At 45.4% G+C, this 27,340-nt stretch overlaps 1 protein-coding gene and 1 long non-coding RNA gene across 7 annotated transcripts in view; one reads left to right on the top strand and one right to left on the bottom strand.

Annotated features, from left to right (window-relative positions):
* Positions 1–27,340, bottom strand: part of LOC114844665 (catenin delta-2-like) — an 83,918-nt gene that overhangs the window by 17,477 nt on the left and 39,101 nt on the right. For 3 of the 6 annotated variants that reach the window (XM_041068093.2, XM_055503613.1, XM_041068090.2), the window contains 9 exons: positions 14,771–14,805; positions 13,735–13,851; positions 8,010–8,161; positions 7,647–7,802; positions 6,638–6,783; positions 5,806–6,056; positions 4,915–5,046; positions 3,226–3,469; positions 1,366–1,422 (listed from right to left, as the gene is read on the bottom strand). In XM_041068093.2, the coding sequence (XP_040924027.1) occupies positions 1,366–1,422; positions 3,226–3,469; positions 4,915–5,046; positions 5,806–6,056; positions 6,638–6,783; positions 7,647–7,802; positions 8,010–8,161; positions 13,735–13,851; positions 14,771–14,805 (1,290 nt within the window). The remainder of the gene's footprint in view (positions 1–1,365; positions 1,423–3,225; positions 3,470–4,914; positions 5,047–5,805; positions 6,057–6,637; positions 6,784–7,646; positions 7,803–8,009; positions 8,162–13,734; positions 13,852–14,770; positions 14,806–27,340) is intronic. The other 3 variants (XM_041068091.2, XM_041068094.2, XM_041068092.2) reach the window with 3 other exon arrangements.
* On the top strand, positions 1,288–14,460 carry LOC129603264 (uncharacterized). The gene is made up of 3 exons (XR_008693012.1): positions 1,288–1,314; positions 1,563–1,627; positions 14,298–14,460. It is a non-coding gene; the product is annotated as an uncharacterized LOC129603264 (long non-coding RNA).

Consider the following 27,340-nt stretch of genomic DNA (forward strand, 5'->3'; position numbering starts at 1 on the left):
AGGTGCAGACAGCAACCGTTTGATAGGTCATTCATTGGTTTTAATGACCCAACTTGAAACGCAGCATCTTGGACATTAGAATATAATATTGGTAGATTGGCATCTTATGAACCTCTATACTGACTGGTGGGATCTTCTGTCTTATCATGGCCTTATTGTTAACACCTAACGTCCTAACTGTGTGGGAGAGGGGCAGCTCCTTCAGTTGACCAATCAGAAGTCAGAAAGCAGTGCGGACATTTAATTATTGTCATCAGCCAATATTACTGATGTTTTTCCTGGTAATTCAGCTGGTAAATTGTTTGTTTTTTATTAAGCTAAACTAAGTTGAACTTAGACAGATTTACAGTAGATGAATATTATATGTGACTTTAGTTAAAAACGTGCCAATTCAATAAACCGATATTGAATTACAAAGATAGTTATTTAGGCTTGATGTTAATTGGCTGTGAGTGTTTGCATTGTATGTGTATGTGATGTCATCAATATGCAAATGGAAAAGATATTCAAGAATCTAGCTTCAAACCTGCTGCCAGTCTGTGTTAGCTAATGCTACAATACACATACTGTATTAGTGAATATGGCTCCCTGATGAAAAAAAAAAATCAATGATTCATTCATGGAGCAAATGCATCCACAGGTCAGCTGGAACGAGACCACAGGTTGCTAGACAGCTCCTAGCGCTCCAACGCTAAAAACCACAGCATTACATCAAACTTCAAACATTCAAATGTGAGTGGAAACGTCACATTTTGAAGCCAATTTCCTTTTTAGCAAGAACTACATGAAAAGATCATAATGATCAAAGCAATGAAAATTGGAAAAGCCACATAAATAATAACAGTCACAAAAGCACATTGGAAAAATCACAGAACAAATCAACAGGTAAATGTATGGAGGGATGGATGGAAACACGTAAAGCCCAAGGAGAGAATGAGGAATATTCATCTTTATCAGGATACTGTATAATCCTATGAATTGCAAAAAAGCTAAATTAGTAGGTAATTACTTCAAATATATTATATTAGAATTTTATTAAAACGTATTTGTGTTTATAGGTCACAGTTTATGCCATTTGGATTTAATGCAACATGTAATTAAACGGCAAATGTTACGAAGGCTGTGCTCATGGAATTCAAAATGCATTTAATGCTAAATTAAAAGGAGATTTCTGTTTATTATGGCACGATTTATAAATGGGTGACAATACAATTGTGAAATGTTGTCATGCTGCCTTTAACACTACAGTATGTTTATGTGTTTGATATAGGCGCCATATAAACAGGATGGAGAGATTCAGTGAATGAGACAAAGGTAAGATAGATAGACAGAATGTAGATATGTATAAATAAATACTTGGATTACTTTGTCATTCTTTGCTCGGCTTGATTTTGATTCCACACAAGGAATTCGGGGTCGTACCTATCGAAGGGGGGACAGGCAGAGAGAAACAAGAGATGTTGGCTGGCTGGCAACAAATGATTCAAATACCGTTAGAACCGTGACCGTTAGCGGGTAGAAGTCATGGTGGAGGCACTAGACTCATCTTTCTCTCTCCACAGTTGGCTATGAGGCGGAGGAGGAGGTGGGCAGGGTGACGACATGCATGTGGAGCAGGGAGATGGAGGTATGTCACATAAAGAGAGGGTCTTTGGGGATTAGTATTTCCTCTGATTAGGTGAAAACACTCATACGCTGCATGATGCAGCGTATGAGTGTTCCTAGCGTGACTTAGCGTGAAACAATGGGAGTTTTACAAGGTCATAACCTTGGCATGTTTGTTGTAGTTTATATAGAGTTTTGTCTGCAGGTTTGGCCCGTTAGTCAACTGATCTGCTGAATCAATGTAGTTTATATTTTACATGGACTTTATGCATCTCAGACAAGCAGAACATGGTGGGAAATGACAAGCTGGGTTAAACGTAGGTAACTTCAAACGGCCGCTGAACATCTTTATCAACGTTATATCTCTGCTCATTAATTGAGGCAGTGCAAAGAATGAATAATGAGGAATGGAAAGTAATGTTGTTAGTATCCTCTGTCTCCTATGCTGGTAATTTATATCAGGCATGAATTGGACTAACAGCAGCTTAGATTTAGTTAGTCATTTAACAGCTATGTTGACGAACTGGTCAAGACCCAAGTGTGTTGTGTATCAAATGTTTGTTTACGGACAGGAATCAAAATCATATTCATATGTATATCACTGATTATGAATTCAATTCTATAATTATTCCTGCACATTTCCTCTGTAGATGAACTGTTTCTACTGTGACTCGTCACAATAAATATAGGCCCAGTAGGTTTATTCCCATTCTGTTTTAGTACAGTTTGCTAAAAATCACCGCGCCAAGCGTAGCTACAGCCTAAGGTTTGATAGACAAACTGGCACATTGTTGGTTTTGGTCTTTTATGGGATTTGTTGACATGGAAACATTATGCGATATGCAGAACAGTTTGTCTCTGAGCTATAGAGCAGGAGTGGAGCAAGTGTGTAACCTAAAGAATCTGACAATTACAAACTGTAGAGACCCTCCCTTTAATGCGATGCGGGTGACAAGCTGCTCACAGAGCATTCACTGGCCTCAGTCTCCTTCAGATGCTGCTAGCATTGATGGTGCATGGTGTGACTGCGAACCAAACGCCATGCATCGCAGGTCACCTATTAAAATGTAAATGTGTGTGGATGCTGAAAGCTACACAACGACGCCAGAGCACAGTGTGACAATGCGACACAAATAAACACGATGGGTGAGGGGGGGGTGCAGCGACAACATCCAGATCATCTACGCAACAACCGCTGCGAATGTTCAGCCTGCTCAAATGTCACAAACACACTGTGGTGAATTAGGTTGCCTGCGTGTGACGTCTCTGCACTCGGTGGGAGGAGGGTTAGTTGTAACCAGGACAGAGGACCGGTGAACCAGCCGTTACTCGGCTTCTGTCTGACAGCGTCTCACACCCACACTTGCACACGGAGCAAAACACACGTCGCACAACAGACGCCACCGACCGCACATCCACTTCCTCTCAGCTACAGCACATGTCTGGATGCGACCTGGAGGCACTGGAGGCAGCGTGAAGGAGGCGCCGTCGCCAGGCATGTTATTCTACTGGGGGTCTTAATGTTGAAATGGCTTTGTTTAATTTGGGGGATCTGCTCCTCAGTGAGGTCTGTGAAAGTGGGACGTGAGCAGGACAGAGGACTCGATAGCTTCCCCTCACCTCGGGTCCTTCTGGATGCTGTCCACCGATGGAGACCGGCCCAGCGCGGCCTCAGGGGGGAGGGCGGGGCCAGACTTGCTGTAAGGCGACTCGGTGGACGGGCAGAACTGGAGGGTCCGGTAGGGATTGGCGTAGTCGGCCGCTCCGCTGCCCGCGCTGAAGCCGCCTCTCTGGAAGGTGCCGGTGGTGCTCTGGCTTCCTGTCCGCTGCAAGGGGATTGGGTCAACACCAGGGGAGGGCGGGGCTAAAGCAGGAAGAGGGGCGTAGGGAAAGAGCAGATAGTTGAGGACATCCTGGTACAACTGGTTCACCACTGGGTTCGATCACGCAGAGGAGCAGAGGAGCGAGAGGGTGACAAACATTACACCAGCACCGACACGACAATGTGTGTAGACATTAACACAAGAAGCACCACAAGCACCAGCAAAGAAGACGGGGGATAAAAAAATAGAAATCATAAAGTCAGCAACTTACAACAGACGGGACAGCTTCAGGTGATAATAAAGTGGTACCAGAATGTTACATGGCCTCTGTTTTTATTCTTTGTTGAATGAAAGATATTACATATCGACAAATAAGTGATTAAATATCAACCTACTACTTGGACAAACAGAAGCTGAATGAGGATGTATTTCTTATGAGTGTGAACCGGAGGGTTTTCTCCTTTTCAGAACATCAGATCGCTTCTTATCAGAGGAATGATCGTGGTTCTGGAGCCAGTGTGTCCCAGCAGCCACTGAGGCGGCGGGTCGGCCTGGGACCAGGTCCACGAGGCCCGGGGCGCTCACCTGAGACGCGATGGTTTCACCGGCTGTTTTCAGCATGTGAACCACCAGAGCTGACCTTGAACCATGGGCAGGTTTAACAGAACCAAAAGCAAAGCAGCGCTGAGCGTGTGCAAAAACAAGGCTTAAAACGCAGCGTGAGCTGGTGCCGCTTACAACAGCCCGTGGATGAAAATGCTGTAACGCCGATAGAAGTGACCCAACACTGCTCAGGGCGAAGCAGCAGGATTCAAATGGCTGGCGAGTGTGTCTCCGGAGCGGAGCTGGCAGAGCAGTGTGACGCTGGGTCCTCCCTCTCTTTGGGCAGAGCTCATTGTTCCGATGACCGCGCTGGCAGCACAGCGCCGACAACATTTCAGGACACGGTTGATTTGCTTTGATTTCCAAGCGCCCGAGCCGACTCCCATGGGATTAATTGAGATTAATTTTCAGCCTTGAAACTAATTAGTTAACAGACTGTGACTGAGAGACAAATTGCCACTGAGACCCCAATTGGATTTGCCCACCTGATCTGGTAAATAGCTGCGTGATCAGATGGAGGGAAGTTTCTGACATACGGTACACGTGCTATATATGTACGTATATATACTATAGCGCGACAGCAATGAAGAATAGCTTTCAAATGGGAGCAGGCCCAGATGAGTTTCTTTCATCGGCCGTTTTAAAGCTATCACGTAATATCGGGCGCTGCTAAATTTAGATGCTTCAGTTGATGATTTACAGGACATTGTAGCTATTCTTAGTCGTTTAGTTTTGACTATTTGAAGCCTTTTTCTATTGTTTCCTCCAACCTTGCGTCTGTTTTGTAGTGAAACCCTGAAAGCATCTGGGAGCGGTCTCTGCTGTAGCTCCATAGTCCCTGAACAGATCGTCTTCTGTGTCACGGTTGGAGGCGTCTGCTCACCTTGCCCTCTGAGGTTGGGCTTGGTGTAGACCCGGTCCTCATAGATGGGGTCGATGTGGTGTTCAGGGGACTGCAGAGGTCGGAGCTCGGAGCCCAGGTGGCTGTGCTGGCTGCTGTAGGAACCTCTGGAGCCTGGAGAACGGGACAGAGAGCGAGAGAGAGAGGGATGTTAGACATTCACACAGTAGAAAATGTGCACATCTATCGCAAAACTGTCAAAATGGAAAATGCAAAACCTTAAATAAGGCCAAAATGTGGCACTGTTTAAACGTGAATCCGCAGAAGAGACAAAGAGTCTCGTTTATGGATTCAGAAATTCATGAGTACATTTCCAATCTAATGCATTTTGGATAAATCCTCAAACTGATTTCATCAAATATTTGGTAATGTGTTTTTTTTCCTTTAACATCCTTGTACTGCTGATGATGAATACTAATCACACATTAATGGGAGACCTTCAACTATCATTAACTAATGGAATAGAACTGAGAAGCCATATTAGGCCCTGAAGAAAACCCATAATTTGTAATCTCATGGAACAAATGGTATTAAAAAACAAATTAAAACCGAACAAAAGGCAAATTGAGGTTTCACTTGAAAACGAAACAATAATAACATTGATCATAAATAGCATTTGTTCTATTGAAATATTGTTGCACAAACATGAAATGGATAAATGACTTGACGACAGTGCACCCCCACCCACCCACACACACACGCACGCACGTATACACACACACACGCACGCACGCACGCACGCACGCACGCACGCACGCACGCACGCACACACACACACACACACACACACACACATACACACACACACACGCACACACACACACACACACACACACACACACACACACACAGTAGTAAGGAAGCTGTCTTGACCTCTACCTGCCAGGCTCCCAGGCCTTTGCAGGGTTGCGTTGGCGTAGAGCTCGTGGGAAATCTTGTAGGTCTCGGCCCCGATGTGGTGCAGCATGCGCTTGGTGGGAGACAGCGTGGCGTAGCTTCCCACGGCCGAGCTGATCTGGTGAAGGGGCGACGAGGCGTGGTTCCCTCCGGGGGAGGCGGCCATGGGGAGGGGGGAGGAGGAGCCCGCGGTGCCCGATGCTACCATGTTAATGGGCGACGAGGTGCTGCAGGAGGAGGCGCAGGCATCACGGTGTTCAGGTAAAAACTGGCTACTACAGGTTTTTAACGGAAAGCATACATTTAATGTGCTAATTTGAAGTCTGTAAAAGTGCTACACAGTGAATAAACCTGATTTAAAGACCGTAACAACAAACACGTACATGCATCCCCTCTAGAACTCACTCAGCTCAGAGACCTCCACTAGATTTGAAAACAAAGTTCTGTGGGTCTGAATAACATTCGGCTCTGCAGCATGAACAGTCTGCCTCCTTTATCACTGGCTGATTAAATGGTGATTCAGGATTTTAAGCAGAGTTTTACTGGTGATGACTTTTTACCCTTTGAGGCACTGACCACAAACTGACACATTAAGAAGTGAAAATGAACTTGAAGAATCAGCACAGTCTAAGCGTCTGACTGGCTTTTTTAGTTTATACAGTAAATAGACTCCAGGCTAAATGGCCTTTTAAAGCCAGAAGAGGCAGAACGAGGTAAAGTGGTTGTGTCACTGATATTGATCAACCGTCTCAGGCACAGGACTGGCACTATCGGACCCCAGAGTGCAGGGCATGCACATGGAACCCACCTGTAGGACTTGGCCAGGCGGCTGGGCGACTGCTTGGGCGACGACACCCTCTGCAGCGTGGCGTAGCTGGGCATGTCGGAGGACGTGGACCCCAGGCGCTGCAGCTTGGTGGGGGATCCCACCGCCTGCAGAGGGGAGCTGACCCGCTGTGACAGAGGACACCTCATTAAACGTCAAATATTCATCCGCCCTTTCATTCATATCATTACTTATAGACAGATGAACAGCTCCCCATGGGGCCAGAAAAGAGAGCACAGAGGACTAATCTGCGATGAAGAGCTTGGAGCCATCACCAAAGATGAAGGGACGACTCTGAACTTTTAGAACCAAATTAACTTGCAAAGCGACTGTGAGCGCTACGCTGCCAAATTAACTTCCCTCAAAAGCCTAAATGCACGATTTCATTTTGTGCCAAATGGGGAATTGACTGAAGCGTTTGCAGGATCTTATGGTTTGGTAACGAAAGACACAGATAATGATAGAGAGGCGCCAAATTGTCTGATTCATACTGTACAGACTTTCTACACTTTAATTCTGTCTGTCTTTGTCATATTAACGTGTGAATACGCCACTGGTGCTGATATGATCAAAGTGCAGCTAGACGAGTTCATCGTTGCCTAATCAGGCAGATTTTAATTACAGATTTGCAGCATTGTGGCTGCACTGACCACACACACAAGAGGCAGCTTGCAAATCGTATAATCCCATTGTTCTAATGGAAAGAAGTTGCAGAAAAAGCTGTTCCAGTCATCAAAGTAGCATAGAAGCAGTAATGAGCACCCACATATCGTGGATTCAGTTTCCTACTAACTTGATATTTAGCAGTAGTTAATATATATGAATATATTATTGATATGGACTATAGTCTGGTCTGTCAGTGATGTGAGCATTAGTGCACATTATTCCTCATAACCAAATAGTCAGAAGCATGAGAAAACACCGAACGTAACTCTGAAGAATTCTCCCATGGCAAAAGGAGCATCATAGTAATTAGACCCGCTCTGTGTACCTGTGCAGGCAAGGTGGCACAGGAATAATACATGGATGGTCCAACAGGCGCGGGTCCTCCCTCAGTGGGCATGTGGAAGGCGCTGCCATGGGCAAAGGAGTCTCTCTGGGACTGAGCGGTGGAATCTGTCCCCACCAACGCTCGGCTGGATGTCACCTACAGAGGAGGATGAGAGAGCGAAGGCAGACAAGAGGCAGTGAGGCGAGTGAGAGGTAGAAAGAGATGCATATGAAGGAGAGGGAGGAAGGGAGGAGGCGTGACCAGTAAGTGGGAAGGAGGAGGAGGATGGAAATGAAGAGTGAACTGGGAGAAGCAGAAGGAGCCGGGGCAGAGGAAGCCTTTGATTAATTCATGCATGTGGACCTGGTTGTAGCTGTGCACTGCCCCTCCGACGTGCCCGCTGCGGCCCGACACCGATTCCCCAAGAGTCAGGCCTTGGTTGCTATGGTAACCAGCTGCTGCATAGGCATCCTGGTTGTTGAGCTGCAGAGCGCTTTGTGACAGGAGTCCTTGTCCTGATGGAAGGGAGAGAAAAAGAAGAGGCGAATTAAAGGAAAAAGGCTCAACATTTTGACACAAGCATCTCAAATGAAAATGCATAAGTCCTGTGTTCTGAGTGAGAGGACAGATGAGAGGAATGAGGAGCGAGAAGACGCTGAGCATCTGCACGTCACACTAACTTTTGAACAGAGTCGCCCTTAAGACACGTTTCACTTCTTTTTTGTTGCGTTTTTTGAGCTACTGATTTTGGCTTCATTCAATATCTTTACACTGTAGGGGCTTTGAAGGCGTTTGCATCAGTTACACAACGTATTTCTTTTTTATTGAGGCGTAAATGTGAATATAGAAATAATAAAACGAGCTGCCTTTATTTGTAACTTTGAAACAAAAGGTACGTGTGAGGAATCTGTGGAGGAAGAAGGAAGCTGGGTTGTCTCCTTTCTGAGACGTCCTCCTGCTCTTCACCTACTATGTTATTCCAGCCTTTGCTGTTTTCCCTCCTCTGGTCTGTGACCCTTAAATCTCGCTCTGTTCCTGACCTCCATTTAAAACGCGCTCCGTCTCTTGGTTTATCGCTTTCTACCTGTCTTTCCGTTTCTCTGCTCCATATGTCAATGCATTATTCAGCAAGAAGAGCAGAGAGTGGATTTAAGAGGTAAATGCTTCATGCCTATTTACTTAACTACACAGTAACTACTGCAGCAGACGTACAGATATACATGTACAGCACTGATGTGTGTGTTTAAAAACCCTAAACAATCCCCAATGTTTAGTTCAAACCAGAAAGTTTCTAAAATAAATAAAGTTTGGGGGCTCATAATAAAACATTTATTTTATCTTATATTATTAATCACAGATTTTACACATGCAGTGGCACCACAACATTAGTGGAGGGATCCATAGAATGCATGTCTAATGTCATCACTCCAAACATCACGTATGATGAGGACTCAGCTTAGTGCAGCAAACAGCTGACTCCCTGGTGCCGTCCTTCAACCACGCTGATCGCTTTGCTCTAATCATCACTGCGTTGACTCTCAGTAAATACAATCATAACAATGAATCATAGCGGTACATTTGAGTTTGTCGCCTCCAGCTGATTCCATCGTTGCATTTCATGCTTCTGTACAAGTAAAACTGTCACCAACAATGTGAGAGACCTAAAAGTCAGAACGTGTGTCTTTACACAGGAACCACTTAGCAAAGCATCAGTATAAGAGGCATTCAGGCACTCATCTAATGTGGCCTCACAACACGCATAACAACTACACACTCACTGTGTAGTTTATGGAAGTAGCAGACAATGCATGTGACATGGCTGACAACAACATTAGACAGTAACTACTGTATAACCTGCTCACACTGAGTATTTGGACTTGAACTCAGCGTTTATGAACCGTGGGTCATCGAGCAGGAAATAAGAAAAACCCACTTTTAATCCAAGGTTGTGTTTTGAGGTAGATGATCAAATAAGAGGAAGAGTGGCTGAGCTTAAACCCTCACTCTGAAGTGTCACTTGTCCACTACACTGCAGTAAAACATGCCAGTCACTAAGGCCCACTGTGTGACACCGTCCATGGAAGCGTGTTGTGAACCAGCCCGACCCACTCCCACACTCAGACCCGTCCGTGGGCCAGAATCCGACTGGAGCCGCTCACGGTCCGGTCGCTGCTGAGCAGCTGGTCACTCATCAGGTCAGTTGGTCGGCCAGTGGTTCTGTGGGTAAGTTACACCTGAGGGAAGCACGGCCCAGTATGGAACCAGGCTGTTCACACCTGGAGGAGTGGGACGGAGACGCTTCAGTGAGAAGAACGAGTGAATGTGACTTATTTTCTGAACTCCGTCAGTCGCCGCATGGTTACGGCTGAACCGAAACTGATCACTAGCCAGTTCACACACTTCTGCTACACACTGCTACAGTACACACTGCTGCACACTGCTACAGTACACACTGCTACACACTGCTACACACTGCTACAGTACACACTGCTACACAGTGTTACAGTACAAACTGCTACACACTGCTACAGTACACACTGCTGCACACTGCTACACACTGCTACACACTGCTGCACACTGCTACAGTACACACTGCTGCACACTGCTACACACTGCTACACACTGCTGCACACTGCTACAGTACACACTGCTACACACTGCTACACACTGCTACAGTACAAACTGCTACACACTGCTACACACTGCTACAGTACACACTGCTGCACACTGCTGCACAGTGCTGCACAGTGCTGCTACACACTTCTACAGTACAAACTGCTACACACTGCTACAGTACACACTGATGCACAGTGCTGCACAGTGCTGCTACACACTTCTACAGTACACACTGCTACTCACTGCTACACACTGCTACAGTACAAACTGCTACACACTGCTACAGTACACACTGCTGCACACTGCTACAGTACACACTGCTGCACACTGCTGCACACTGCTACAGTACACACTGCTGCACACTGCTACACACTGCTACAGTACACACTGCTGCACACTGCTACACACTGCTACAGTACACACTGCTGCACACTGCTACACACTGCTACAGTACACACTGCTGCACACTGCTACACACTGCTACAGTACACACTGCAACACACTGCTACACACTGCTGCACACTGCTACACACTGCTACAGTACACACTGCAACACACTGCTACACACTGCTACACACTGCTACAGTACACACTGCTACAGTACACACTGCTACACACTGCTACACACTGCTACAGTACACACTGCTACACAGTGTTACAGTACAAACTGCTACACACTGCTACAGTACACACTGCTGCACACTGCTACACACTGCTACACACTGCTGCACACTGCTACAGTACACACTGCTGCACACTGCTACACACTGCTACACACTGCTGCACACTGCTACACACTGCTACACACTGCTGCACACTGCTACAGTACACACTGCTACACACTGCTACAGTACAAACTGCTACACACTGCTACACACTGCTACAGTACACACTGCTGCACACTGCTGCACAGTGCTGCACAGTGCTGCTACACACTTCTACAGTACAAACTGCTACACACTGCTACAGTACACACTGCTGCACAGTGCTGCACAGTGCTGCTACACACTTCTACAGTACAAACTGCTACACACTGCTACAGTACACACTGCTGCACAGTGCTGCACAGTGCTGCACAGTGCTGCACAGTGCTGCTACACACTTCTACAGTACAAACTGCTACACACTCCTGCTACACACTGCTACAGTACACACTGCTACACACTGCTACAGTACACACTGCTACACACTGCTACAGTACACACTGCTACACACTGCTACAGTACACACTGCTACTCACTGCTACACACTGCTACAGTACAAACTGCTACACACTGCTACAGTACACACTGCTGCACACTGCTACACACTGCTGCACACTGCTACAGTACACACTGCTGCACACTGCTACACACTGCTACAGTACACACTGCTACATACTCCTGCTACATACTGCTACAGTACACACTGCTACACACTCGTGCCAGTGACACCTTCACGGCCTCATCCAAATTGGCCTCTCATTTCCACCATGCACACACATATGAACACAGACAGACGTGTCCCTGAACGCCTCGGGCGTCAGGACAAAGCGTTAGCAGACACTTTGTGTCCTGGAACGTGTGCGTCCGCCCGCCCGGTGGCCTATAAACCAGGAACCTAATGGACTCACTTCGTGGGAAGCTGCTCGCTCCTATTAAAATGCTGTACAATTTTCCAATACGCCTTTGATTCATTTACTTTTGGTGTTGAAAGCAATGATGCGCCTCATCAACGGCTTTAATGAGAGGAATTAACGTCATTTTTAACCTTCTTAATGTTCCTTAGAACAACAACGTGTCCAACAGTGGTAGTTTGCTGCACTAATGTGAGAACTGTTCTGTAGTCATTGTTTTCAGCTCTTTGCCTCATGGCAGCAAACTCAGTGCGCTGGAAAATAACTTTACTGCATCACATCAGCTCCAAACAGCCAGGACTCCATATTGGTTCTCTGGGCTGCGTTCTTGAGCTGTCGTCCTTCACCAACGGGTTCTCCGTTTAATCCCATCTGATCCACTGGAGTGCGAGCGCTCAAAAATCACAAACTTCGCTTGTTTGTGACTATTTCAAAAAAAAACAAAGAAAAGATCAGAGCGCGAGCGCAGATAAAGTCAGCTGCTCTCAGCAAATGAAGTCACAATGGGTGAGTGTGTTGGAAAATAAAGCTCCATCTACAATGAGAGTGCAGCAAATGGCTCCTTTAGGCAGAGGAGCTGGTCCTGGTGCATTATTGAAACTCTAATATTCAGCTAAGGGTCACTTTACTGGGCCAAGGTCTTCGTGTCTAATATGGGCCCGTGTTCGGCCCTCGCACGCATGCGATAGATACACACATGGCTATACAAAAGACACATGGCTACACAAAAGACACACCGGAATGGACAAATGTGTACCTCAAAATGGATTCACTCACTCCTGCCAACGCAAGTGTGTGTGTGTGTGTGTGTGTGTGTGTGTGTGTGTGTGTGTGTGTGTGTGTGTGTGTGTGTGTTCGTTCAGGGAGGTTTTCTACAGACTTTGAATACCACTTTGGGTGGGTTTCATATGCAGAGTGGAGCCTTTGGGGAAGAGAAAGGCCTCATAAATACATTATCACTCATGGCAAACTCTGAAGGCTTTTGCTGAGTCCATCTAAGTGTGTAGGGGTGTATTGGTGTATCTGAAAGAAAGTAATGGGTGTATTTTTGCATCATTTCAAAGTTGAGTGGACACAGACACACACTCCTCCTGCGTGATCTCATGCATAAATAAATGCACCTCACATCTGCATACACCTGCATGTGTGAGTCTATTGGCTCTCACAGGCCCACTTTGGTTTAATAACACACACACACACACACACACACACACACATGCATGCATGCGTGCATGCATGCGTGTGTGCGTGCGTGTGTGTTCCCGCCAGCAGTCGGAGGATGCAGGGCTCTGCATGTACTGCATACTGCACCCTCTCATGCCTCGGTCTCTTATAATTTATGCATGCCCACCTGCGTGCACACACTCATGGCCCGTGCGCCTCTGCTCTACACTTCTGTGCACTCTCCTGCTCCCTGCTCTGGGAACAGCAGGCCAGCTGACAGCCTCAGCGAGCATGGATTAGCATATCAAGCTACTGGCACCACTCAGCACGTCTCCTGACAGCTACCCTGTCCCATGGGGTGGACTATAGAAGGATCAGCTCTGGGAGCAGCGAGGCCCAGTGAGATGCATTATGTTACACTCAAACACTGAGTCAGGAAGCTTCATTTCAACTGTGTAGTCTGACTATGCCCCTGGTTTATACAGTTAAAGGTGAAGGCGCAGGACATCAGTGACAGGAAGTTACTTTGTAAGTAACAGCATGAAGCTGCATTTTGAACTTATAACTCGTATTTTTTCATTGTTGGGGCTCAGGAACACGATATTTGATGTGATATTATGTCTTTGTTAGGCTCAGTATGGGGATGTTTAACCTCCACACACGCTTTTACGCTGCTGTGCAGCTTCGTCTTACTGTCTCCTGTAGAGGTGTCCTGTGAGTCTAAGATGCCCGACTCCTGAAGTGAGCGGATGCAGGAGTCCACCAGCTCCAGGCCTGTTGTAAGCTCCTCCTCTATGTCCTTCTGTCCATCTGCACGAAAAAAGACAACAATGTTGAATGGAAAAGGACAGTAACATCTTTTGTCACGCGGCAAATCAAGCAGCCAGACGTTTAGCTGCTAGATAAACTGTACAGTTGAGGTTAAGATACCAACCGACAGTCCAGCCATGAAAGCTGTGAGGCCCAGGTCCAGATACTGGGACATTAGTCGGTCCTGGAGCCACTGATAACATCCCTGAGTGGATTTGGGCAGGTTGTATTGACTTGGACTGAAGCTGTGGCTGAAACATTTCCAGTGCTGTCTATCCAGCATTCGAGTGCATTTATTCTCACCCTAAGACGCATCACCAGAAATCATCTTTAAACCTGCTTGAGCCACAGTGAAAGACTGTTAAAGGTTCCTGAGTGACGGGGGGATCAAACTGCTCGACTAATGTTTTTGACTAACTAAGCGTTTCTTTCCTTTTTTATGACAGCGCTGCTTGAGCCTCTCTGACGCTGAGCGGTTTGAAGCAAAGCTTCAGCAGATGGATGCAAACCGCAGCAGACAGCACAGCCTTAAGCATGAAGTTTGACCTTACGCATCCACGCCTCCATGCGCTTAGACGCCGCTTTGTTGGCAGAGGTCGCCAACTCTGCACCGAGATAATCAATCAACTCTCTACAATATCAGGCTCAACAGGACCAACAATGCAGAGGCCAGGGCCATTGTCTCAGTCTTTCCAGCTGAAGTCCTGTAAAGGACGTTGTGATGCCCAGTGAAGTGTTTGGATTGGATTCATTCAGTGATTCTGGTGGGCTTTAATGAAAACCACTTCCCATCTGGCACCACAAACCAAGAAAACAGTGCAGTGAGAATCTTTACTCCAGGTCGTATAAGAGGCTTATCAATGTATTTTATCATGTAACACAATATTAACACTCAACACAAGACTAGAATGAGTATTACCTTGGTTATTCCACCGAAACTTCTCATCTGCCGAGCTGAAAGAGACACAAGCGACAGACACACAGTTATTAGAAGTGAACCCACAGGTGGACATGCAGATGAGTTTACATGGAGTTGCAGTTGCAAACTGCTTTTATAAGAAAAATGAACCGAAGAACAGTTGAGCAGTGGCCATTTGACAGCCTGTCCATCAGTCACACACTTCTAGGCCTACTTTGAAAAAGCAAAACAACCTTAACTATTTGTTTGCAATAAAGACTGTTGAAGCTGACATGTAGCATGTACTGCTACAGTAAAGGTCTGACATTTGGTTACATGAAAACACTGACAGGTTCCAGGAGCTTGGGCTTGTGTTTTATACCATCAGTGGTTTTATGCTGAGACTGCGTAACAGACTGCAGCCTCTCAGTGAGTGTCTCCAGGTACTCGTCATGGCTGCGTTCCTACTGTGATAATGGTGCAGGACTGTTGTTGTGCCCGTGCTTGGCCGGTGACACTGTTGCTGACCTTCTCATTAATCCTGTCATCCAGCAGGAAAGTGACCCCACACGCTGGTGGCTGCATCACATGACATCACGTGACCACAGTCACCTGATCTGAATTAAACTGAACTTCAAAAAGTACTAACACACATGTGGGAGTTGTCGTAACATACAGGAACATGAGGCTGAGGGAGAGAACGAACAGTGTGCAGACTGCTGTTACTTCAAAAAGGTAACAAATGGTTACCTGTTATTATTAATATTGTCCAGTATGTCTACGGCTTATACGTAGCGTATACAGCGTGGTGGAAGCTAGGAAAAGTTCAACTAACAACCAAACAATAATAATACTTTGATAATAATATCATTAAGCTACAGTATTCTGCTGAAAACAAACAAACAACAATACTAATATTAATATGCAAAGCAAAGGGCAACTCCCACAACTGTACCACCAGGTCCAGTGTGTCCAGTTACAGCACAAGCACCATAAGATTAGCGGTGCAGCATTGTGTGCATGTGGCCCACTGGACCAGGAGGCCGGAGGCGGGTTCTACTGGATCCACTCATTCACAGGTTCAAAAACAATAAGCTTAGGTGAAAAGAAGGCACGGGGCTGCTGCCATGTCGGCTGCAACGCTCCTCCTCAGTATTCCTGCATGCTTCAGGACAGATCCCCCAGAAGCTCACAGCTACAGCTCAATGCAACACGATGCCGTCCAGTCTGACGCGCTGCAGAGGCCATTAAATCACCTCCATGTTCTGTACCTGCATGTGAGGCGTGTGACGGATGGGGAGCGGGAGTTAATGGGACCCTCCGTCAGCGAGGCAGATCCTCCTTCATTGAGCTTTATTATACTGAACAATGGACTCCCACACACATGCATGTACCAAAGCCACACAGAGCAGGGGAACGGGCTGAGGGGCAAAGACTGATACAAGCACCTCCGATGGAGTCAGTCTGGGTTCAGACAGAAGCTCAGGCGCTGGTTCTACGCAGCCTCGCAAGCTTTTCCTGCATGTGGCGCCGTGAAAGTGGCTCGCTGTAATTGGACGTGTCAGTGGATGTGTGTTTACCAGCGGTCACAATGTGATGCAGGTGAAAGGAAACGCGAGCTGAACGCTCACACAGAAACCCTGCTGTACAACTGGGAGAAAGGAGGCGTCATTGTGTAGCGGTGAGGTCGGGGGGGGGGGGGGGGGGGGGGGTCCAGGGAGGTTCCCATTTTAGCGAGTAGAGGATATGATAGGAGTTTGTGGGAGCTCAAAGTAAACCAGAGCAACAAGACCAGAGAAAGACATGAGGTTTTACATCTAAGGAGCTGAAACTGCTGTTGATAAATCAGCTTTGGTGAAATGTATTGCTTGAAATAAAGGAATAACAAAAAGACCAACAGTCTACAGTCATGACATGAGAAATTGTATTCCATGCTTAACTTCTCCACGTATAACATAGCATAACATTCAGTTGTCAAGTTCAACAGACTGAATAAATCTAGGTCCAAAAATCACAAAATCTGCATTTTTTATTTGTTCTGGGAAAAGAAAAGACAACGGAGCTTTAACACTTCTAGCGTCACGTTGAACTGATCATATGCTGCTTTTGATACAAAGCGCAGATGTAAAGAAATAATATAACCTCAAGCAAAGCACTATGTTGTTTACTCCTCTGCAGCACAACAGGATTATCTTCATGCCTTCAAGCTACAAAGAGCAAAACGTGTTCCGTTAGGATGATAACATTAGACAAAGCTCCCTTCAAGTGTGGAATCAGTGATATAAAAGCGCCGTCATCAGCAAAATGACTGATCCAACTGATCAGCACGAGTCACTGCAGCTGCTTTTGGTAACCTTTGATATTTAGCAGCAGCTGGTGCTCCAGACAACAAAGAAAGTGCAAGCAGTCTGTGTGTGATGTCAGCATTAGAACCCCAGAGCTAAGAGGAACCCTCAGAACCTTAAAGGAACCCTTAAAGCAGGCTTGAAACGTGTGGTAACTGGAATGAGCCCTGATGTGGCCTCTACTCCCCTGTCTCTGACCAGAACAGTGTGTGTTTGAGTGCTGCAGGCCTGAAAACGATCTGGTCACAAACTGGATATCGGATCATGCAGCCATTCATAAAAACTGTACTCGAACCATTCAACAGCCACACACCTCTTTGTATTAAGCTGTTTTTGGACCCAAACACTACTTTTAATGCTGCTAAACCTCAGTCTGGCCTCTGTTGTTACTAGCAGGCACCGTGAGCCGTCCTCTGATGAGCTGGTTCCTGATTCTGTCCAACCTCGTCACTAAGGAGAACCTCAGCATCTTCATCTCGGCTGCCTCCACCTCTGCCTCCGTCTCTGCCTCCATCTCTGCCTCTGCCTCCGTCTCTGCCTCCACCTCTGCCTCTGTCTCTGCCTCCATCTCTGCCTCCATCTCCATCCCTGCCTCCACCTCTGCCTTCGTCTCCATCCCTGCCTCCACCTCTGCCTCGTCTCAGTCTCTGCCTCCATCTATGCCTCCATCTATGCCTCCGTCTCTGTCTTCGTCTCTGCCTCCATATCTGCCTCCATCTATGCCTCCATCTATGCCTCCGTCTCTGCCTCTGTCTCAGTCTCTGCCTCTTCTTCTGTCTCTTTCCTCCAGGTTGCATCTACTTCGTGTGATAATTCACAGTGAGTGCTCTATTTTCTAGCCCAGCACATGGTTTTATTGAAAAGCGTCCCAATTTTCTTCTAGTATGTTTGTCACAAATCAGACACTGAAGACACGATTAAGGTGATAATGGCAATCTGGAAAGGAAGGAAATCTTTGCTGAACACATTCTCAGGCCTGTTCTAAACCAAAGTGAGTAAAATAAACATGATAATGCTCCATTAGATGGAATGACATCCTCCCTCAGTTGCCTCATTATTTGTCATTTCTGGATCATAATACAAATCTTACAAAAATACCCTGTACACTGAACATGTCAGCATAACCTCCACAGCTAGCTGAGCTACTGTAAGACTTAAATCTGGTAGAAATAGTTAGATAGAAGCTAATATTGCAATATTTGAGTCCTATTCTTACCATTCAAGTAAAAGCTCCATCCATCCATCCATTTTCTTAACCGCTTACTCCCTAGTGCGGGGTCACGGGGGTGCTGGAGCCTATCCCAGCTGGCTACGGGCGAGAGGCAGGGTACACCCTGGACAGGTCGCCAGTCCATCGCAGGGCAACACATAGACAGACAACCATTCACTCACACACTCACACCTACGGGCAATGGAGAGAAGCCAATCAACCTAATGCACGTCTTTGGACTGTGGGAGGAAGCCGGAGAACCCGGAGAGAACCCACGCAAACACGGGGAGAACGTGCAAACTCCACACAGAAAGGCACCAGGGCCGCCTCCGGGAATCGAACCCAGAACCTTCTTGCTGCTACCCACCGCACCACCGTGTAAAAGCTCCATAGAGTTGATGATCAACTCACATATTCGGGTCTGATATTTTGAGCTGCATTACACAGTGCATGTTGGTAATTTGGGACTATTTCTGTTATGTTACAAAGTCAAAACCACCTCATATCTGACTGATGAGTCTGGTGCATTACAGCACACAGAAATGGGAAGGCTGGAAATGGAAAGAAGGAACATCGAGGAGGTACACGGAGTAAGACAATGACAGTAGGAATGAAACAACAATAGGGAGAAATGTGGAAGAAAAAGCTCTGCTGAATCCAATGAGAGGGGTCTAAAGGAGCGAATGCCAGAGACAGCGATGGAAATCCTATCATTATATCCACCAATAAACACGTTTTGAACCTAGTCCATATAATCCTCCCATTTCCATGCCCTGCGTATTATCCGCTTTTGCTGCTGACCACAATGGCTGCTTCTCTCGTAGACAGAGCAGTTAGATAATTGAGCCACCAACAAAGAGAAAAGGTCCTTTTAGCTCAAAAAGCATTAAACAACTCTGCAGCCATCGCTGGGGTCAACACAAATTTAGATTCAAAAGTTAAAGCCACACTGTGGTTGTTAATTCACTCAGCACCACTTTGGCGACTTCATAAAAAGGCCACAGAGGCTTTTCCCAAAGGCCTTTGCTCTGAAACCAAAGTGAATGAGTTAAAAAAAGATTAACTTCATTTAAAGATTAATAACAGGTTGTCAGTTGCCATATTTCTAGTTTCAGCTGCTGAATTCACAATTCACCATTTGATTCTCACCATCACAACCAAAAATGCTGTACTTACATACTGTACCAACAGCATGTAGTCAACTAAGTAAAACCCAGATTAGCATTCAATTGTATCGTACACAAGGTTTTTGTACACAAAACTGTGGCCTTGTTTGTTCTTCTACAGTAGATATTTGTGTCATCAGTCATTGCTAGTTGACTTTGTCGTATGCGTAAGGATGAATTTCGACAGCGATAAGTTTCTCTGCTGCAGCAACAAACAGACTGCTTTAAATTTAAAATGCTTAATGAAGTAGACAGTTTAACTTGTTATTGGGGAAGGAAACTTACAGTAGACGATGAAATGACAAATCAAAAACAGATACAGAATATAAAACTAATGTGAAGCATATACACTGAGCTGCACAGTCTCTATACTCACTCCAACCAGCTAAGAAACAAACTGGAGCAATGCTGCGCCCCAATATTATAACTGGTCAAGAGGTGATCAGAGTCATCAGGTTTATCAGTTGTTCTACATTGATGTGTCTGTACTGTATGACTGAGAAGCACGGCTACTTTTATTTAGCTTAACTTAACTGTTTTTAATAATTTGCCTCTGACTAATGAAGTTATTGATGAGCCCCTGTGAAGACAAAGCAGAATCTCTGTCAATAATATGGAACAACTGCGTCATCATCATCGCTCATCCTCTTCATGGAATCCAACAAATCAGTAACATTGTACTGACATATTATTACGATTCTGAATCTCAGTCGAAACCAGGTTTAATTCCTGTTCATTTGTTTTTGATTCTAGTCTGTGATGACAGTTTCAGGTTTTTGAATGCATCTGCAAGACTAGGTTAATTCTTTTTATTTAAAGCCTTCAATAGGCCTAAATTACAACTGATTAAATCCCAAACTCTCATGGAGAAGCGTGTCACCCAGTGTAACTGGACAAGCGTGTCTAAAGAAGATGCAGGCTCCCAATCAGCCAAGAAACCTGAGTTTTTGTAGCACTTTATAGATGAAGATGAATTTGGTTTAGAATGATTTTTTAAATATCTCTGGCCATTCTCATCCTCACTATTTCTCTGTGAACCTCAATTTACAACCAGAAAAATGTTGTTTAGCTCTGCTTCTTTAAATAGATTTACAGTTATACAGAGTTCATTTGTTTCATTACAACTAATATTTGTTCCATAAAAACAAGATTGTCCTTGTCCTCTTTTTCTCAGGTTATGTAGTGAGCGTGCAGTTAGAAAAGCATTTCAATTAATAATTGAATGACGTTTTTTAACATTAAACAGTTTCTTTCAGCATAATCTGGCTTTGATTCATGGTTGTTAGTTTGTAAAGAACAGTCTTAATAAAGATCCAGTCCTATCTCCACTCTGCAGCACAGCGGCTTCTCCAGAGTCAGCGTCCAGGCTTGGAGTCAGCTTCAGGACCTTTGCTGCATGAATCACCTTCCTCCCACTCGATTCCTGCTACTATTAAATAAAGCCATATAATACTTATTCATACATAATATGCTGTGGGCAAAACCCAATGAAGCCTCTGCGATGCCGTGGCCCTGACCAGACACGGGAGCGAGAGAAAGCCTATTATTTGACATTGTAGGACTTGAGAGAACACACATAAACATTTATCTGTGCCACAAAGGACGACACACGCTGAGATGCTACTATTTTCCAATGGGACTCAGACATGGATAGGTTTTTCCTGCCATCGGTGACAGTTATGCCGCCAGAGGATGCAGCGAAGGCATGTCCCACCACAGCTTTTGTGGACCTTTAATTACAGTGCGAGGCAGCAGCAGACCCCAGTGTGTAACTGTGTGCTTTATCTGGCCCCGTCACCTGACTTTTCCCTAATTACGCATTACTGTGGAACAATGGTGAACTGCTGCTGCTTTGATGGCCACCATTTACTCCGGCTGTATCTCATATCTCAAACGAGGCATTATTCAGCCGGGTGAGAATGTCAACAGCCTCGTGAGACGCTGCAGCTCACAGGAGAGCGTGTAGTTCGCAGATACTGGTTACATGTTAAAATATTCTGCAATGCAATACACAAGCCTGGCTGGAAGATGAGCTGTTTGCTGTTGAAGATGGCAGCACCTGAACCTACTGGGTCTAGTACTGAGTAGCTGCTGGATGACTGGATCATCTAATCAGCTTCAAATTGGAATTTATGATAAACGCTGTGTATAATTTATTTGAGAAACCCGTTTTTTCTCAGTCAAGAACAAGTATTTCTGCTTTAACCAGATCTTTGATGAGGTTAGTTTAATTGCCTGATAATTGTGTGGTATAATCAGAAGGTTGAAAGAAATGCTTGAAAGCAAGCAGAATACAGTGGCAGCGAGACGCCTATGGGCTGAGATGCATGTTACATTATTCATACATGATTAATCTGTTTGTTAGAGCACCGCACTGCAAATAGCTACAAAGGTAAAAAGAACTTAAGGTGAAATAACAGATAAAACCTTGCAAATGCAAATGCATTGCTGCTGTTTGCCAGCAGACCGAAATCAACAAAGCAAAGAACATTAACCGGGAGCTCCGTGTCTGGCTACAGCTGATAATATTATTTATGAAATTCAATTTTTTAATAAAAACACCCAACATGAGCGTCGCCAGACTGGAGCTAGGACGGTGAAGGTGAGGAGAGATATGAGTCTCGTCTGGGCGTGATGCACAGACGTTCAGGCGAGGTGGAGCAGAGCTTCATTTCCCTGCACTCCGCCGTCTAAAAGGCAGAAACACAAGAGCCTTTGAAGCGAGTGATTAAAGCGCAGCGGGATCAGGCGCAGCTCGCCGTTCCTGCTGCCCCGTCCAAAGCAAACAAATGGCTGGAGAGAGGGAGGGGGGGGGGCAGGGAGAGAGAGAGAGAGAGAGAGAGAGAGAGAGAGAGAGAGAGAGAGAGAGAGGGAGAGAGATGGGAGGGAGGGAGAGAGAGAGAGAGAGAGAGAGAGGGCGAGAGAGAGAGAGAGAGGGGAGGGAGGGAGAGAGAGGGAGAGAGAGAGGAGCAGAAGTCTCCTGTGACCCACTAAATTGGTCAGATTGACTTCCTACTCTACCACAGTGAGACGCAGCCATTTTGACTGGAGGCCATGAGTTAAATGAGAAGTGAGGAAGGAGACATGTTGGTTCTCTGTGTGACACCAGGCGTTCCTTCCAGACTCACCTCATGAGCCGGCACACACAAACACACACACACAAACACACACACACACACACACACACACACACACACACACACACACACACACACACACACACACACACACACACACACACACACACACACACACACTGTCCAGGGCCGGTGCTGAGGCCTCTTATGAGCATCGACTCGGTCCAGTGAAGCCTCTTCTCCAGGACGCACACGTCCAGAGCTGAACTGAGCTGAGCATCGGTTTGGAACCGGAGCCCATTGTGCTTCTCTGTGGACTCCAGGTGTTCACACCATCACGGCTGCCTTTAAAGAATCAAGCTAATTCTGTTTTGCTATCAACAGACCATCTCTCAGGGACGTGTGTGATTTTCTCATTTGCGGCTATTGTCCACCTGCAGCTCAAGCGGTTTGAAAAGAGAAATGTGTCTGTTGTGCTGCAAAAGCATGGCTCGTTTTTTTCCCAAATTAACAAAACATTTTACCTTTTAAGATTTTAAACAGACTCTAAATTTAAAACTACCACATGGAATCAACACTTTCACATAAGAAGCCTTTCACATAAAAATGTTTAGAGACACCACCAATGAAGTGGACAACCGGTTTCAGAGAAGACAAAAGTGCAAACAAACAAATAAATGAAATATAATATGAATACTGGTAATTTACCCTCAGCTCTGTCAGGTTGAAATAAATAAACCTAAAGATCACAGATTTACTTACACAGCACCGCTAGGATTTTCTTCATCATCAATACAGCTCCTAATAAAGCTGCGTTCCTTTTAATACCAGATGGTTCTGTCCCGGTTTCGCAGACGGACCCACATGCACAGACACAGTCCAGTGAACTCAAGGGTTTTAATCAGGGTCTTCAGGTCAAAATACAGGCGAGGTACAGGATACAAGGCCTAGAGCATAGCTACGGTGAGAACTGATGGTCAAATACCCTGCTGATTGACAGGTTGATGACAGCTGTGACCTGAAGACGAAGCTAAGCACATAGGAACAAACCGGAAGTACAAACAAAGTCCAACAGGAAACGAGGACAAAAAGCACCGATCATCACAGGTTCATCTGAGCTGGAATCAACATTCTTTGGCGTTGGTTAAGAGGAAGTGGCTTTAAAGACTGTATGAGATACAACACAGAGCCCTGACATGTAGAGACATTTACCAGATGAGGCAGTTTGTGTGATGATGATTGATTAACAGTGGGTGAATAAATCAAATCTTTAGTGTATCAGTGTCAAATATATATATATAACTGAGCTCCAGCTTTCTTTTATATCCGACAGGGCCACGATGCTGAATGTGTTCCCAGTAATGTCACTGCCTTTACTGATTGTTACCAAACTAACAACCAATCAGTTCAGAAACACTAAAAACAATGTCCCCTGAATGTTAAAAACACAGAAGAGACAGCTTCACGCAAGGAGGAGACTGCTTTAGTACAGAACAGGTGAACGGGGCTCAGAGATAAAAGGTAAACATGCAGCGGGAGGCGCCAGGGATGAAATGCACAGGAAACAAGGGAGTTAAGAAAAGACTTCATCAGTCCAAAGTGAGTGTAGGGACACAGCAGGATGATCAGACACCGTTCTTTGTGTTCTACCAGTCTGTAACTAGTGCATGTCTGCAGTGGGCTGAGCTGAACTGGCAGCTCATCACCCTGACAGGTTCGGGGTAATGGGCCTCACTGGACTCGCAGGACGGCTCCATTATCCGTCCAGAGGAGCGGCGGCGGCTCTGACCTGCCGCATCCACAGCCACACATCGGATCAGCGCTCAGACGGTGGCACCGGCCCAGGACGCGGCTGCTTCACAGCCAGCGCTGGGTGTGTGCTCCGACCCCTGGAGCAGGAAACACACACACAACTCTGCTTGTCCTCTTTATGTCTCTATTAAACCAATATGTTCAACATATATGCCAATATGTTCATCGATATACAGAAGACATCATTAACCCATGATGTCCTGTGACTTGAATGTAGGGTGAATCACCAGCGTCAGCATTGCGATAAATGTATCAGAACCGCTCTTTGAAGCAAGAGCTAAGCAGGTTAATACTGTTAATACTGTAAGTACAGTACAATGATAGAAGAAAACCTAACCTTACAGCTACAGCTCACATGAAGAAGGGAACGACTAACAACGGGTTCGATACCCGGCTCACATCACGGAGAAGATGCCTAAAGTGTGAGATGTAACATGGAGAGTTTAACCATGATGACTGTAATCCACTATCAAGCACCAATTACCTGCAACACTGATGAAATGTCCTTCCATTAAACAAAACAAACCTGATTAAACTAAATCAGTTTGTTCATATGGTTGACAAAGAAACACACACACACACACACACACACACACACACACACACACACACACACACACACACACACACACACACACACTGCATGGTGACCCGTCAGGTCTGATTAGGACTGGAAACAAAGATGGAGCTGAAGAACTCATTAGCGCCTGTGGAAGTCTTTATCTTCACAACACAACAGGAGTGGGTTCCTGAACTGAACCCCCCCGCTCCATGGCATGGAGCAAACACTGACTCATAATCCACATCACTGCCCTACACACACACAAACAGATCGTCCTTGTGAGGGATCGCACCCTAAAAACCAACGGGAGACAAAAAGGGCAACACACTGTTTTCTATTGCGCCTTTCTGGTCATAACACTCATGATTATATGGTATCTACTGTGTCTGTGTGTAGAAACTAGAGCTGCTCCTCAGGGAAAACACAGATTGACTGTGTGTGAGTCACTTTTTATAGAAACATTACACTTTCTAGTATCTTACGTGGAAGATCGCATTTTTATCACACTTGAGAAAATCTCCATTACAAATCCTCCATTTTCATGCCATGTCTAATGATCCATGAGATGTGAAGCATAATTATGTTTGGAACAACAAACCAGGTAGAAGTCTCAGCTCGGTTCTTGCATCTCTCCAGAAGGAAAAAGCTAGTGTTAAACTGACGTTGATGGTATGGTTTCATGGCAGAGCCAGCGTTTGAAGTGCTGTAATGTTGCTCGCTGGGTAAAAAAATACATTTTTAAAGTTCAATAATTAACTTTCCCCATTTTGTGGCCATTTGGTTTTTAGAATTGCTGAAACAACAACACAGATACAATGAACTACATGTGAAGCCATTAACAGAAACTGAAGGTCAAGGTACAGTAACAGACAACCTGGGAACTAGTAAGCTCTTATTGTGAAATAACCTGCTAATGACACTAAGAAATGAAATGTAATTATCTGATTTACTGTAGTTATGGCAACCAGTTATACCACTGTAAAGTTTGTTTTATTTAAAGTTAGTCGTGTTTTTATTATTTAAAATATTTACCTTAATGAAAGTACTTTCTACTACTATACACTACTGTTAGCTACCCAACGTTTCTCTTTAGCAACGTAGCTAAGCTAATTCAATATCACGTCAAGGCGGCTTTTATTGTCTTGTCTTGGTTCTATTGGGCCTAAAAACCTCTCAATATCAAAAAAAACAAAACAAGTAATCAGAGTCACGCTGTCCGGATTCATTTACAGAGGCTGCTTATTTATCATAAATGAAGCTAGTTAACTGTAATAATTACTATTATTATTAATTATTATTAGCAAATACTTTTGCTTTCATCACCTCCATTCAAGATCAGATCGATCTTATCTACATGTTCTTGTCTATCTTCACTCAGGTTATGAACCACAGACCTTCAGTATTTCTGTAGCAAAAACCATTTGACTGAAGAATTTCAGCCAATTGAATGTTAAAGCTAAATGAAACTGTTCAGGACAGCAACAATGCAAAGGTTCCAGCGGTAACGGAACAATACCTTCCACTGGCTTTCATGAGTGTCCAGCTCACTGCCTGCGAGGACTCGGCCATTCTCCAAACCATTCTGTAATCACGTCAAAGTCAAACAAAGTGGATAGCTTTGAAAAAGCATTACAACACACTGACCCTCACTAAATGAAAAGCCATGTAATCAGGTTATAAAGATGGCAGCCTTTATTCTATCGCTGTGACAATGTAGAAGGAAGGGTTGATTTATTTACAGCTTGTTTGTTTAAGTCCTTGCCATTTAACTGTGGGCGCAGCACTGAAGAGCGAAATGCAGGCACTGCTTAATTAGACTTGTGAATAAATTGGTTTTAGACCATCTTCCCGCTCCTTGTGGATAAACCCTCTCAAATTGAAATGCGAACTACAATACAGACACATGAGTAATTAGATTGAGATGGATGGAGTCCCCACCCGCTTAAAGGAATCAAAGTGAGGAAGAGATGATGGATTGTGTGCAACTATTTGTTTGTGTGTGTGTGTGTGTGTGTGCGTGCCTGTGTGTGTGTGTGTGTGTGTGTGTGTGTGTGTACGTGCGTGTATGCGCGTGTGTGTGTGTGTGTGCATGCGTGTGTGTGTGTGTGTGCGTGCATGTGTGTGCATGTCTGTGTGTGTGTGTGTGTGTGCGCGTGTGTGTGTGTACGTGTGTGTATGCGTGTGTGTGCGTGTGTGTGCATGTCTGTGTGTGTGTGTGTGTGGTGTGTGTGTGTGTGTGTGTGTGTGTGTGTGTGTGTGTGTGTGTGTGCATGTCTGTGTGTGTGTGTGTGTGTGTGTGTGTGTGTGTGCGCGTGTGTGTGTGTACGTGCGTGTATGCGTGTGTGTGCGTGTGTGTGCATGTCTGTGTGTGTGTGTGTGTGTGTGTGTGCGTGCGTGTGTGTGCATGTCTGTGTGTGTG

Source organism: Betta splendens, chromosome 17 (genome assembly GCF_900634795.4).
Source record: "Betta splendens chromosome 17, fBetSpl5.4, whole genome shotgun sequence".
NCBI classification, from domain to species: Eukaryota; Metazoa; Chordata; class Actinopteri; order Anabantiformes; family Osphronemidae; genus Betta; species Betta splendens.